The sequence below is a fragment of the Lycium barbarum genome, chromosome 6, assembly GCF_019175385.1.
Source record: "Lycium barbarum isolate Lr01 chromosome 6, ASM1917538v2, whole genome shotgun sequence".
Taxonomy (NCBI): Eukaryota; Viridiplantae; Streptophyta; class Magnoliopsida; order Solanales; family Solanaceae; genus Lycium; species Lycium barbarum.
Window position 1 is genome coordinate 127,434,491 of NC_083342.1, and position 14,702 is coordinate 127,449,192.

The 14,702-nt window shown below is 36.1% G+C and overlaps 2 protein-coding genes and 1 non-coding gene across 7 annotated transcripts; 2 read left to right on the top strand and 1 right to left on the bottom strand.

Moving 5' to 3' along the window:
- Positions 1-520: 520 nt before the first annotated feature.
- LOC132598777 (uncharacterized CRM domain-containing protein At3g25440, chloroplastic) lies at positions 521-4,775 on the top strand. 4 transcript variants are annotated; one of them, XM_060311852.1, is made up of 6 exons: positions 522-689; positions 1,046-1,508; positions 2,015-2,416; positions 2,530-2,727; positions 2,829-3,472; positions 3,549-4,775. In XM_060311852.1, the coding sequence occupies exons 1-4, from the start codon at positions 604-606 to the stop codon at positions 2,653-2,655; spliced, it is 1,077 nt and encodes a 358-aa protein (XP_060167835.1). In that variant the 5' UTR covers positions 522-603; the 3' UTR covers positions 2,656-2,727; positions 2,829-3,472; positions 3,549-4,775. The 4 variants fall into 4 exon arrangements, with proteins under 4 accessions (XP_060167836.1, XP_060167837.1, XP_060167835.1 ...); XM_060311853.1 differs by lacking the exon at positions 3,549-4,775 and having other exon boundaries at positions 521-689; positions 2,818-3,547; XM_060311854.1 differs by lacking the exon at positions 3,549-4,775 and having other exon boundaries at positions 521-689; positions 2,530-2,723; positions 2,829-3,547.
- A 99-nt stretch (positions 4,776-4,874) lies between these two features.
- TRNAV-UAC (transfer RNA valine (anticodon UAC)) lies at positions 4,875-4,948 on the top strand. Its single transcript has one exon. It is a non-coding gene; the product is annotated as a tRNA-Val (tRNA).
- A 1,261-nt stretch (positions 4,949-6,209) lies between these two features.
- Positions 6,210-14,443, bottom strand: LOC132598779 (uncharacterized). 2 transcript variants are annotated; one of them, XM_060311855.1, is made up of 13 exons: positions 14,054-14,439; positions 11,558-11,631; positions 11,218-11,301; positions 11,013-11,093; positions 10,511-10,591; positions 10,233-10,325; positions 9,562-9,741; positions 9,380-9,447; positions 9,007-9,058; positions 8,120-8,173; positions 7,942-8,034; positions 7,398-7,464; positions 6,210-6,761 (listed from the first exon to the last, which is right to left on the bottom strand). In XM_060311855.1, exons 1-13 carry the CDS (start codon positions 14,193-14,195, stop codon positions 6,670-6,672), a joined length of 1,161 nt encoding a protein of 386 aa, XP_060167838.1. In that variant the 5' UTR covers positions 14,196-14,439; the 3' UTR covers positions 6,210-6,669. The 2 variants fall into 2 exon arrangements, with proteins under 2 accessions (XP_060167838.1, XP_060167839.1); XM_060311856.1 differs by lacking the exons at positions 6,210-6,761; positions 7,398-7,464 and adding an exon at positions 7,534-7,757 and having other exon boundaries at positions 14,054-14,443.
- Positions 14,444-14,702: the final 259 nt, after the last annotated feature.

Here is a 14,702-nt window from a genome sequence, read left to right on the forward strand (position 1 = left end):
TATAAAAGGCTTACTACATTTGTTTTTTAAAGAAACGGGTGTTGAAAAATTATTTTTCCTTATTCTACAAATAACGATTTTTCAGATTTCTTTTTAAAAGAATAAATCAATTTTTAAGTAATAAAATGTCATGTGCAATTTAATTTTTTTTAAAAAAAAATAAAAAATTAGTGTTGTCCGTTAGTCAAGGGGAATAAATGAGCCAAAAAGTTGAATTGAGGGGTAGTTTTAGCAAAATAGATGAATAAAGGGTATTTTTATACCTTTTCTAAAAGTTCAGGGGCATTTTTGTTCTTTTCCGTTAAATTTATTTGGGAGTTTGACTAAAAGTGCACCACTTATGCAAACATAATGTATTATTAGTGCTCCATGTGAAAGAATATGTATGATTTTGATCCAAACTCAAACATAATGTATGATTTTGGTCATTTTCTCACTACAAAATCAATTATTTCCATTAATAATTGTTGATGGGCTTTGGCATTAGACCCAATCTAGAAGCCCAATTGTAAACGGGGACCCACCCATAATTGTTGGAGCGGGCTCGTGCATTTGGCGGGTCAAAAATTCAGCAGCAGAGGCTGAGAATTCGCCGCCGCGAAGATGATGTTTTCAATAAAGCAACGCCTGAAAAGCTCTTCCCTCAAGTTTCGGAGCTTCATCATATTCAGCCATTCTGTCGTCTCAAGGTACACATTTACACCCAATTACTGGCTACGACTGTTCCTCTTAATATATTTCACAAGAAATGACCCTCTCTCAATCAACTAACCACAATTTCCACAAAGTCATAGGAATCATCATAAGCTGGATTCAAAATTTCATTCTTACTCCAAATTTTTAGCTTTGTCAAATGGAAATGTGAATCTCTTTTCTCTTAATTAGAATGAGTCATCAATACCAAAAAAAAAAAAAAAGAAGAAGTTAATTAACAGTTTGATTTGAGAAAGGTTGTTACGAATTGATGAAAAGTATTTTTACATTTTTTCTTTTAGATTTTGAAAAGCATTTGTAAGTAATCGCTGATTGGTTTTGTTAAATGCAGGGAATGTCCTCTTATGTTTTGTCACTCGGGACTAAATCGTGTGTATTTGCCTGAAGCAACTTTCTTTGTGAGATTTCTTAGTAATGGCAACTCCTCAATTTCCAGAAACTATCACCAAATGAGATCAATTCCTAGATTACCGTGTCAAGATCCTGCAATGAACACTTTGCTATTCCCAAGTTCAATAACTTCTGGGCCTCGCGAGATCATTTTGCAATGGCTCCATGCTAAGCGCTTCTCTAGTCCATCGATGGAGCTGAATACAGAGAAAGGTGTTGTCAGATTTAGATTTGATCAAGAAACCAAAAAAAGAGTTGATCAGACAAAGGCAAAGCGTGTCGTGAAGAAGTTTAAAATGTCTAAAAAGGCAAAATTGAATGAACTCAGATTTTACAGACTGAAGGCAAAGAAGAAAATGAGATCCCCAAATCCTGAAGTTAGGATCAGATACAAACTTGACAAGGTCAGTCGTTAAGGGTGATGTCATCCATGTTTAAGATATGCTGTATATAATAGTTTGCCTCTATATAGTAATTTATCCCGTTTAAATCACCAAACATTTGAATGGTATCTGTTATCATGACTTATTTGTGTGAGTAAGCTCATGTCTGTGCCGTATTTCTTTTTTCTTTTCGTCCCTTTTTCCTATTGGTGCTTTCTTGAACAATTTATATTTTTGTTTTGGGGGTGGGGGTGGGGGTGGGGGGATAGTGATATTTTTCTTCTTCTTTGAATAAAATGAAAATTGGCATGCCATTATGTTTTATCACATCACTATCTTGCTTGCTCTAATTTCTGGTTCTGATATCTTTGAGAATTATTTATCCATGTGTGTATATCAGGTCAGTAAAGCTTTCGCGTGTTTGCAAAAACTGCATCACTTTCTTCTGCAATGTTCCTAGCTGATGATAAAGAAAAAGAAGAGATGAAATCTAACTTTTTATGTTGGTTATTGCATGTATACTGTAGGCAAAACGAAAGGAAACTTGGTTGATTGAGAAATTGAGAAATTTTGAGGTACCTAAAGCTCCAGATGAACCACATGATCCTGAAATTTTAACTGAAGAGGAGAAATTTTACTTGAAGCGCACTGGTGAGAAAAAGAAAAATTATGTACCGGTTGGGAGACGAGGAGTATTTGGAGGGGTGGTGTTGAATATGCATCTTCACTGGAAGAAACATGAGACAGTTAAGGTTGTATGCAGGCCTTGCAAGCCTGGGCAGATTCATGAATATGCTGCAGAGCTGACTCGGTTAAGCAGAGGCATTGTTATTGACATTAAGCCAGACAATACCATAATATTTTATCGTGGAAAGAATTATGTTCAACCAGATGTTATGTCTCCTCCAGATACTCTATCTAAAGATAAGGTAATGTATGCATTTTTTTGTTGTGAGATCATTCTTGGATCAGCCTGTATGTGAAAATGAAAAGGATTTTATATTCAATAGGCGATTTATCCTATTGTCTTGTAAAATCTCAGGCCTTGGAGAAGTATCGGTACGAGCAATCCTTGGAGCATACAAGTCAATTTATCGAGAAAATGGAGAAAGAGTTGGTAGAGTATCATGAATATCTTGCCCGGAAGAGAAAAGAAGAAAAGAGTTGAAGCTAAAGGTTTGAAGTTAAATTTATTGAGGGTGTGCATGCAATTCCAAAATCTTTCTACCGCTCAAGGCAGGTAATACAAATCGTTAGTTTGTTAATTACTTAAAGTTGTTAGTGAAGCTTAGTGCTGGTTGTGTATTTTGATTATACCTAACACTTGAAGGTGCGATGTAGGAGTGGAACTGAAAGAGGAAGAGAAAGAACCATTTACCTTGCATGGTAAAAAGAGGCTGAGTTAGATTTTCAACCCCTCAGAAGTTGAACGAAAGGAGTAGAATCTCGCTTTTACTCTCATCTGATCATGTCTGGGAGAAAGTTAGATAGCCTTGAGGCACAACCTTTTTCCAATCCTCAAGCCAAGCTTGGTATAAGGTTCACAATTGCTACTTCCGGCTTACTGCACAGATAAACCAAGCTTGAATCTTGGATAGATTAGTGGATGTTCCTTCAAATGAAAGAGTTTTGTCTCTATATCTGTTAGCAGAATTGTTCAACAAAGTGTCTATATTGACTGAAGGAGTTCAGGCGGGGAGGTTTGATGGTAATAACTAATAAGGCTTGTCAGTGAAAAGCAAAGGGACTGTCTAAACTTCATTTTGTCATATGTTGCTATCAGAAGAACTTCAGCTGTGAGCTCTGGACTGTCCGTTCTAAGTATATTGCTTAGTGTTACAGTGCGAAGAGTTCATGGTAACAAGCAGTCGAAAAGCAACTTACGCTTTAAACTGTCATGCTTTAGTTTTGCAATCAGTTTGAAGGTTTGAAGGTGTGGGTCCTCTGATGGCCAATGTTGCCATCTCCTTGAACTTCGTTTTCAGGTTGATTATTCATCCTTGTATTCCGGTAGTATATATGATAATACAACTTGCCCCTTGATAAGGGTTTCTCTTGCAGATTTATTGACTTACTACTACAGGCAAATGTGTTGGCTTTGAAACATGAGGTGCTGGAGTTATTAATTTTTTATTTTTTTTTTTAAAAAAAGTTTAAACCTAAGTTGGAATGTTAATTGGTACTACTCATAAAGTGTACTGTGACTACGGACAGAAACAGAGCTATTTACCGGGAAAAAAAAATTATCAAAGGATTATTTGTTCGTTTTTCATTTCTTGCTCTTTTCAAGTCCGAATTGGAAAGATGAGTTATGGTTTCGGACCTATTCCCATGAATTTCATGTTTAAATGGATTCGGAGTTCTTTAAATATAGGTTGTGAAATTTGGAATATATGCAAAAAGAAAGACAAGTTGTGGGTGGTCTGGATTCACACATACTACGGGAAAGGAGGACACATATGGGAAGCAGAACCAAAACAAGCAGCATGGATGGTTAGGAAGATCTTGAAGGCTAAACAATTCATTATGGAGGCCGGGATAAGCATCACAGAGTTTCTCAGTATACAAAAGTTCTCCATAAAAACCATGTACCAAAAGTTGAGAGGGGCATTTCATAAAGTTCCTTGGAAACATGTGAGTTGTGGAAACCAGGGGTGCCCGAAATGGACATTCATATTTACACTAGCTGCTCACCAAAGATTACATACCAAGGACAAACTTCTAAAATGGGGCATCATTGACGAGCAAACCTGCCCACTGTGTACCAGAGAAAATGAAGATATAAACCACCTATTATTCAAATGCGACTGGTCATCAAGTGTATGAAACAAAATACTGCAGTGGCAAGGGATACAGAGAAGTAGCATGGACTGGGAACATGAACTAGAATGGGCCTGCAATCACATGAAAGGAAGGAGACCTGAAGCTGCTATAGCAAGAATGACACTGGTGTGTACAATCTACCACATATGGCTGGAGAGAAACAGAAGGATCTTTCAACATAAAATCAGACCAGCCGAATCTATAGTCAAGGTGATCATACAAGAAGCATGTTATAGAGGATACCATAATGTGAAGCTGAGAAGTAGGATAGCAGAAATGAATCACTATCCATAGGTGATTAGGTGATAGTAGGTATGATGAGCCCTGTGCATTATGTAGTAGGTAAGTAGGAAAGACTAAGGAGTAGGTAGATAGGGTGAATATGGTCGAAAAACTGGCAATAGGAAATGTCTGTTAGCCAGGTTGGAAATTTATTTGTGCTGTACAGTTATACTTGGTAATGGAAAAAATTCTTCTCAAAAAAATATAGGTTGTGAAGAATGTATCCTCCAATTTTATTTCAACTGTTACGAGTCCTTGAGCAGTTGAGAATGACATCAAGATGTTGCTGTGGTGTAGTGGTTATCACGTCAGTCTTACACACTTGAAGGTCCCCAGTTCGACCCTGGGCAGCAACATCAGTTTTTTATGCACTCTTGTTTTTTTTCCTTTACTTTTTAGTGCCCAATTTTGCAAGGATGAGCCAAATCATGAAGAAGTTCTTGTAAAATTGACGAAATGGGACCAAATTTTACCATGTCCAAGTCAGAGGGACCCACATTATATGTTTAAACATTTCTTCCTCTCTTTTGATGTTTATATTTTTAAGGTATAATCACTTATGATTAGACTTGAAAAGTTAGAAAAGAGAGACAGATATCGTATATTTCTTTTTTGGTATAGAGAGAGATGTCTCATAGCATACAGCTGTAATATGATAAGAAAATGATAGAGCAAATTAACAATAACTGTAATATCAGTAACTGCATATTGCTCTCTTTTATGCACAAGCTGGCCATATAGAGATTCCAAAACAGGCTCTTCCTCAATATCTTTATGAATGGAAAACCTGCGTGTGCTACATAAAGATCATGCTTTTGTCCGATGTCATCTGTTACTAAAGTTGGTTCTATTTCATTGAGGATTTTGACAGACTATTATCCTTGGTGCATGGAGTCGCTGAGCTGGCCAATCTAGTACAGAGCTATTAAAGAAATTATGGAGAAATATGACGAAGATCCCCCTGATCAAAGTTTCAACCTATCACAAACTTCGACAAGCCAAAACTCTATCGTAGCATTTCTTCAGAGAGTTCAGTAATTTTATCAACCTGTACTTGGCTACCTCTTTGTTCTTCATTTTTAGGTTTTTGTCACCCATCCTTCTAGTATCTCATCCTCATCATTTTGGTTTCCTCACATCCGTAAACGCAATTAAATCAGAAATGCGAAGCAAATGCGCACACCTTCTCAACATTTAACGCTCAGCAGTGACTGATCATTGCCTGATCAATTCAGTTGTACCGATAAAGTTGCAAAGCTTACCCACCCACCACAATTTTGTGAGGTGACAAACGTGTAAGACATCAACTACCCGACTTCGTTTAGGCAGTGTGAACTCTCTAACGCGGTGTGCCCCAAAATGGAACAATGGGAACTCTCTAACGCTGTGTGCCCCAAAATGGAACAATGGGCCAATGTTCTTTTCTTATGTAAACCCAGGAGAAACAATTTGAATGGAAGTATTCATGTCGCTCCAGTTAATAGTAGAGAACCGATTTGAATGGTGACAGGTAGTATTTCTTCCCACGGGAAGTGATGCCACTGCTGAGCTGCACGACTAAACATACCCAAAAAGCAGTACTTTTACCATAATATCACATTTAGCGGAGCAAATCAATGGCCCTATAACGCAGCTAACATTCAGGCTAATGTTTTGTCATCTTAAAGTATACAATCAATGTGGTGGTCCACTGGCACAAGTCAATTCGTAACACACAAAATTACAATTTACTCTGTTCCTGGGGAAGCACTCAGCATGTCACATGCAACCCAAGCTATAGAAAAGATCATTTCTCTCCTTTGAACAAGACCCAAAATCATCTAACTTACAGGCGAAATGTGGAGCAAAATGAGAATGAAATGAAGCAGGAATTAGAGAAGTTAGTCATATTCTGTGGGTTGTGGAGGTCTGCCCTTCTGAATGTATTTTACCCTATGAACTGATGCATATGTCTTCCTTTTTGTTGGAAGGCTTATACATAATAAATAACCAAAGGAAAACCATCAGAAGGGCCAAAACAGGGAGAAATGAACAAGCATCCAGTACTATGATGAAGCACTAGCTTGCAGTAGTGTCATTAACCGAACTTCCCGAGTTCCACTTTCTTCTTTATGGCCTTTTGACTGTGGTAAATAAATGCATCTACTATTCCAGCAACTGTGAAGACACCTGAATGAAAGGACAAGGATGATGCTGTAAGTATCCTATAGGTTGTAAGAAATAAATATAGAGAAGCAAAGAATATTCCTCATACAAGTAATCTAGAAAAATGAATGTTCACCGCTTGGTTGACCAGGGCAACAACCTAAATGCTGTTGATTTGAAATGAAACGGGAAGCAAAATATGGATAGACAAAGTTGTGGACAGAATTCTGTTTAACGCCCTACTAGTAATGAAGTGTTACCGGAGCTTATATACTGCTAAATCACCGATTTCACTAGAAGAGAAAAATTGCGCCAAAGAAAGATAACTACATATTCCCTTTTTAAGATTTACCATTTTGACAATTTATACAAAACAGACTGCAGAAAGCAACGGCGTTAACTCAATCAAGCTTACGGCAAATCAAGCATGATTTCACACTGATGGGAAAACTGATATCTGGAGCTTGAAAAAGTTCCAGATTGCACTTTGGAAAGAGGGAAAGTCTCTCTTGAGCAGCATAAAAGAGATCTTCCAACTGTCTAGTTTCCCTCTATTCTGACTCCCTTTGGAAGTCGTAGAATGAGATAATTCTTTAACAACCATAAGTCAAATTAATACAAGAAAGATCAGCTGAATACTAATAACTGAGAGTGAGTTACCTCCAATAATTGCACAAACATTGGTGAGGAAATGAAGGAACGACACATGCTCCTCCGTGAAAGTCACCTGCAACAAGAAACCAAATTGGAAGAATAACCCATCTTGCTCCACTGCAAATTTAATCATTTTTCAAGATTCTTCCTTTTTTTTTTTTTAATACCCAAAAGTAGGCAATTTCCGGCTAAAACTTGACTTGATAATAGGTCCACCACGCAACTCTTGATCACTTAAATACCAGACTTAGTACAGCAAGATTTGAACTCGCATGGGCCCTACCATACATCCCTTCTAGTACTACTTTTGGCATTGAACCATATTTCAAATATCTAGTAGTCCCATGGGAAGTTTTCACCTTCATGCTAGCATGTTCATGATAGAGATTACAGTCAAATTGGGATACCTAAATGATATCATAAAGAAGGGAACCCTCACAACCCCCCCCCCCCCCCCCCAAAGTTAAATCCACCACTTCGACCTCTACTTATATAATTAAAAAATATAACAGAAAGAGGAATAAAGGGGAAAATGGATGGAAGATTTCACCTTGATTGGAGAGAGATCATAAAAGAAGTAAACTCCTGTAATTGATTGGAAAAGACCCATTTCTGAACTCTTGAAATGCTCAGTCACTGAGAACTATACATAACCAGTGTCTTCATATTAGGAGGATTGAAAAAAATGCCAAGAAAAAATGTTCATCTAAATATGGTTTTAAAAATACCTGATTAGAATCAATAGTACGGCCTCTATAACCTTTATATATTGTAGGGACCACCTGAAACATCAGCAAACGCGTTGAGCAAATTCTTATTTTCTCAACTTTGATACAAACACAAAGTTTGATTCTTGCCAATTAATTCCCATTTAAATCACAAGTATATGTAGAAGATTCATATGTAATGCGCAGTTTTGGTTTTCTCTGTACTTAAGTGGAATGATGCAACAATTGGTGTTCATGTTCAATGTAATGTTTTGTCCCTGGCAAGACAAAATTCCAGATCATGAAGCATGACAATGAGTTCTTTTTAATTTCAGTACCTCTATTTTGCTAAATCTTTATTTATTTTCTTTAGAAACTTTTTTCCCCTCAAAAGCAACTCAAATTGACTTTTTTTATCAGTAAATTAAGCTTTATTAACAGAAATAGCCAAGCCCCAAGCTCGTGCTGGACATAGCAACCAAGATTGACATCCAAGGGGTTAACTAATGATTTACAATTAAATACCGTAACAATGACGCAATTACCATAGATTTAGTGAGCACTTTTTGGACTTAGACTAAGGCTTCCTACTGAGACATATTCAGCCCCGTGGAACTTTTTTTGTAAAGTACTAAAATTGTTTACATTTTTCTGAATCCCACCACAGCTTTACCTACACTTAAAAGGGAGTGTCAGGCTTCATAGAAACTTCATATTTACAGTTTTGAGTTGCCATGCTTCTCCTGTACAGGTCCTCCTTTTCCCTTTAATTATGTTAACTTAATTTCCTTTATTTCCTTCTCTGCCTCGCGCCAGTTTCCGACATCAGATGCATATTTATAAAGCTTACATATACGCATGCTAATCAGGATACAGAAAGGACAAATGTTATGTCCACAAACTCTTACTTTGAGAAAGTATTGATACACTCCACTCTGTGCTTCCTGCGTCCATTGAACCCTAAAGAGTAATAGAACCAAAATTTCTTAGGCAAAAGATAGAAAGAATGGAAATACTATGTTCTTCATTTTTCCTTTTCCCCTAGGAGAGGGTGGAAAAGGAGGGAGGATACGTGATAGACACAGAGAAAATACAATAAATATAGTTGTACAGCAAGAAAGAAAGACAAATGTGCCAAACGGCAATTACATGGATCTGACATATAAGTCAGCAAAATGCATGTTAAACTTCACAATAACCAGGTAACTGCAAGTTAACCTTGACCTGTAGACAGGAGCACACGGGGATACAAAACAGAGTCTGCAGAGAGTAAGAAATTACCCATCAAGTGGATTTACAACTCCAGGAATAGACTCACCAAATGCTAACTTATTTACCCTGTGACTTATCTGCATGACATAAGAAAAAGTTAATTGAATGTAAGCAAACATTTCTAAACATATCAAATTACTAAGAGATGACAATTTATTTTTATGAGTAAATTATTATAGAAGGCATCTTACATTATAAGTATCCGATTGTAAGGAAATCAATTCGAAGAGTTGAAAGCTTGACTGGTGAAAGCTTTTGCCAGCGGCAAAGTGAAAATTTCCAGCCACTTTATTAACCTCTAGAGATCCATGGATGTTACATCCTTCACCTTCTTCATCCTTGATCTTTTGGACAAAACCTTCCCTTTTACACTACAAATTAAAATATCAAATAAAATCACAAGTTAAAAAAATAATTGACCGCTGAAGAGTAAGTAGGTTAGTAACATTAATTCCGAGTCAATATACTTCTGCCAGGAATATATACAATACAACTATTAGCACGTCCGCTTTTATTCATCCTTTCCACTATGCGAAATAAAAACTTCTAACTTCACACTATATTGTGTTGAACAATAATACTGCATACTCCCTTTTGATATTTAATTAAAATGTCTCCAGCTTCCCCCAAACCCCTCACGGAGTGCTGAAGCAACAAGCTAATACAAAAGAAACTGGTTGAAATATGATTGTCAATGACTTGATAACACTAAATTAACCAATTTGTCAACAATTGTTTTTTCTGTGTTAGAAGTCAACAGCCACATGCAAATAACAGTCAACTAGCAATTGAATGCACCTATTCTGTTTAAATGTATTTAATATATTGTATTTCAGCTAGAAAAGTGAGCATGAATGTAAACCTGGTCGATTAAATCTGGATTTGTCATCCCCCAGCCTCTCTTTCGATATGCTTCACGAACTTCTTCACATGAATTACAACATTGATCATCTGCCTGCAAAAGACATGGAAATGTAAAATATATGGAATGTTGTCATTGACACTATGTTCTTAAGAGGGATAAATTGGTAATCTTTAAATAAGAGTTCATGTTCACCAGTCTGGAATTAAAAACCAGCAACTACCTAAGCTAATTGAAGGAAAGAATAGAGAAGCCTAGCTGAAGTTTGAATAGAGTACCGTTTCTGCACCAAAGCATGACCCACAGTATGTTTCATTGTGCTCAAGTCTGCCACCATGTCTCTGTAAAGGCCTCTCAATCTACACGGGAACAATTAGAAGAGAGAGAGCGAAAGAGAAAACACAACGCGGTTAGTGAAGTATAAGCAAACAGTAAATCTAAACCAGAACAAAACAAAGAGAACAATCAGATATCTGAATCACCATGCTAACAGAGCATGCTTACCCTTTGCTACAAGACCCATTGAAGGACATTAGATATCACCAAGGAATTAACTCATAATGAGGCATCACTATTCTCTAAAACATTAGGATAGCTGACACCATAAAAAATGCAGCAGAGTCTATTATATCCGGGTGGAAGTCCATATAAGAATCATATGGACTAACAAGCAGAGGAATATTCCAAGACATTCATGAATGTGTGGGCCTTCATATTTAAATAAGTACATAACTAAGCAGAGGAATACTGCAAAACATATAGTATCAATCGCCAACAAACCTTAGGAGCACCAATTCCATCTTGTTTCACTTCAATAACAGAACCATGGGAGTCAATCCTCTTTTTGAATATATCATGTCGCTGCAAGTTATTTTAAGTGAAAAAAATAAAATGAGTTTTTGAGAACAAAAAGACAGAGTGACGTAATGATTACAGTAGAAGCAAAAAAAAAAAAAAAAACACTAAGAATATGTGGATCACATACTATGTCAAAATGTTCTTCTCCACTAATATCCCTGGCATCAAGACTGAGCACTGAACATGGAACAGCTGGAAAAGTGATATCAAACTGCTTGAAGAACAAAAGATACATTAAGTCTACATATACAATTACAGAAAAATCAAAATTTCACAGGAAGATTTTTCTGAAGTATACTGGTCCGAAAAGACACTTTTAGCTATTACGTCTGCCAAAGTTAAAATCCCAAAGATAAAATCAACATTCTCATAGAAAGCATAAAATTTTGAAAAATACAGGGATAAAAACGCTCTCGGAGATCATATATTATGCTGATTTGACATCTTAAGAAGGCAGCGAAATTTACGTGTATATGTAATTTTCCTCCCCTTGAAGTATCTACTACAAGCTGTGTTTCAGTATAACTGTGGATATATAATCCTGCAAATCAAGAGTTGGAAAAAGATCAATGAACAAGAAATTCTGGTTGTCATAAAATTAAATATGTGAACAGGGGAATGTCCACCCATTGAAGTAGCCATGGAGCAGTTATATTGACCATATGAACATTAATTTGTAGCTATGCTGTGATATACGTGTTTTGACTTCAGCAGTCAATTAACAAAATAAGTAAGATCTTCAAGCACAAAATCTAGAGCAAACTACAAACCATGGCAAGATTTTAAAGAAAAAATTCGTATATTTAGAGAATCAGAAAAACTTCCAAACAAAGATTAAACCGAGGAAAAAATCTATGAATAAAATCAGTTACCAACGCATTTACACATATGAAACAATAGTAGATGCAAATGAAATATTTCTTTTAATAGGGACAATAACACCTTTGCAAATTCTATAAGACTCTGTTCTTATCAAAAAAAAAAAAAATCGTTGAACTCCCACCAGGCTTACTAGCATGTTTAGTCCAAAAGCAGCAGTTCATCCCAAAAAAGTGAAAGGTCCCAAAAAAAAAAAAAAAAAAAAGAGAACATCCGCATACAGAGTTGTCAGAAACTGCTATCCATGTATCTAGGACATGAGCTGACCATTGAATCTTAAGTTCACAGCTATCAAAAAGTTCTCGAGCTTAAAGCTGAGTGGGTGGTAATCCCTAAAACCTTGAGACTACAATCCCTAAATCCTTAGAATAAACTTTCTCTTTGTGGAAGACTTCCAATCCTTTTCATCACTTAAAACTTGATTACTTGAAAATACTCCAGCCAGTGCCCAAACGTACTTCCAAATGATAATTGCATCTTTTTATTAAAAAAAAAAAAAAGGGTTTGATAATTCAGATTTAACTGTTCTGAATCACCAAACTGATGCAAAGCATATGCACGTCATCATAATGTACACTCACATAAGTAAGACACTCTTTCTTTTTTTTTTTTTTTTTTTTTTTTTTTTGCAAGCAAGCAAGCCAAAGTATTATTTACATAGGCTACAAAGCACTAAGTAGGCATTGAGAATTAAAAAAAAGGGATCCTCTTGTACAAAATATCAATGATGTAATGAGCTAACGAAGTCTATCATCATACTTCTCTCGAATATGTCTTCTAACCAGCACCAGATGCCACTACACATAAAAACCTATATAATATGTACAGCTATGACTTTGCCCTCAAAACATCTCTGATCACTTTCCTTCCGTAACACCCAACATGGACATGCTGGATTAGTTCTCCAAATCTTACTCAGATCTTTCTTTACTGCAGTTATAACCCATCTAGAAGCAGAAAAGATCTTTCACTGATAGCGTTATCACCCAATTGGCCCTAAACATGCTCAAAAACAAGTTCCAAAATTGCTCAGCAAGTGGGACACAATTTGCCAATCTCATTAAAACCAATCACCACCAACTAAAAGTGATTTATGTTCTTCAGTCCTTCTTGATGCAAAACTGATCCATACTCAATAAGGAGATCCTTTCTCTTACTTACCACTCAAAACTCAATAATGATGTAATATCATTCCATACAATCTACCAGAATATCCTGTATTTACATTCCACAAAATCATTTTTATCCATCCAGGAGCAGAGACGGATCCAGGATTTAAATTTAATAGGTTCAATTTCTCAGCCGTTGAACTTATCGTTCCTTTAAAATTATAGGTTCACATATAATAGTTATTACGATTTTAGTAAGGTTTTCTTATATATATATATACACACACACACATATACTCCACGTCGAACTTTATGAGTTCAGATGAACCCGTAGCCAAAAGGTAATAATTTCCTCTCCTTTATCCACAATAACCACTACAAGAAAGTACAGAAATGGCAACAGCTTTTTTGGCAACAAAAATAATATAGTTGGCAAAATTCAATATTTAGCAACAACTTAGTTTTATTGTTGGCATATATGATGAATCTTTTAAAAATGAACCTTTTTTTTTGTTGCCAAACAATTTAATTTTGTTGTCATAGTATTGATTGTTAACAAACAGGTTATTGCACGTCGTTGCAATAACAGCCCATGGGAAAAGTTTATGTAACAACAAAAAAAATGTTGTTGCCCAAAGTATTTTTTGCAACAATAGTCTATCTATGGCAACAAAAAAAAAATGTTGGTAAATGCTTCTTTCTTGTAGTGAACCTTGGTTCTCAATTTATCTTAGCCTAGGAAAAGATTCCATGAAACGGATCAACACAATACAATAAACACGTACCAATCTCATTTCAAGGGCCACCGGAAACAAAATGAATAAATCAACAACTACACCTCGATCCAAAACTAATTAGGGCGGACTATACAAATCCTTTAAATCCATTCCCTTTTACTGTCATTTTCTATTCAATAAATCAATTTAAAAAAAAAAAAAAAACGAAATTTCGAGATGAGAATGTAGGAAAGCATACCTAACTCATTGACGAAGAGAACAAGCATAATAAGGGAGGCGACAAGGGTAACAATACCACCGGAAAGGGTACGGTTATAGAAATCCTCATTGATTTTAGGGTAAGCGTCCAAATTTCGAAGCTTACTAAACACTCTCTCCATTTCCACCTTATTTCATAACCAAACTTTTACAACAACACAGAACAAACCTAATTCTAGATGCTGTCTCCGATTCAGATGTGTTGAACCGCCGGCGCCGGCGAAGAAAATCCTTGTCTTTGGGTTTAACGATTGGGCCGGGGCTAATAAATTACATGGGCGCCCCACGTTTTTTATTACTATAAATATATAGCCAGTAACTGATTCTTTGGATTCAAAGATTTGTTTTGATACTACTAGTATTGAGGTAATGGTCAGCTGGTCAACGCGTCCACATTGATATTGATATGTACTAGTACTATTTCCTTTGACTACCTGCCAACTGGATCGGCCTAAATTAATACTAGTAGTTAGGCGGACAAAGTTACGTTTTTAGTACTTGTTTTTTATTTGGTTTATTGGATTAAAGGTGGATATATCACGTATAATCCGAAGCATGTGCTTGGTATTAGTTATACCACCTATGAAATGGGATAATATTATCCAAGATTGTAATATAGTTTAATATCG

Excerpts from the sequence above, each read along its gene's own strand:
- LOC132598777 (XM_060311853.1), top strand. The coding sequence starts at position 604 with ATGATGTTTTCAATAAAGCAACGCCTGAAAAGCTCTTCCCTCAAGTTT. Across the intron at positions 1,509-2,014 it reads TCAGATACAAACTTGACAAG|GCAAAACGAAAGGAAACTTG; the intron begins GTCAGTCGTTAA and ends TGTATACTGTAG. Across the intron at positions 2,417-2,529 it reads ATACTCTATCTAAAGATAAG|GCCTTGGAGAAGTATCGGTA; the intron begins GTAATGTATGCA and ends GTAAAATCTCAG.
- LOC132598779 (XM_060311855.1), bottom strand. The coding sequence starts at position 14,195 with ATGGAGAGAGTGTTTAGTAAGCTTCGAAATTTGGACGCTTACCCTAAA. Across the intron at positions 11,632-14,053 it reads TCTCTTCGTCAATGAGTTAG|GATTATATATCCACAGTTAT; the intron begins GTATGCTTTCCT and ends CTTGATTTGCAG. Across the intron at positions 6,762-7,397 it reads TGTTTGTGCAATTATTGGAG|GTGTCTTCACAGTTGCTGGA; the intron begins GTAACTCACTCT and ends CCTTTCATTCAG.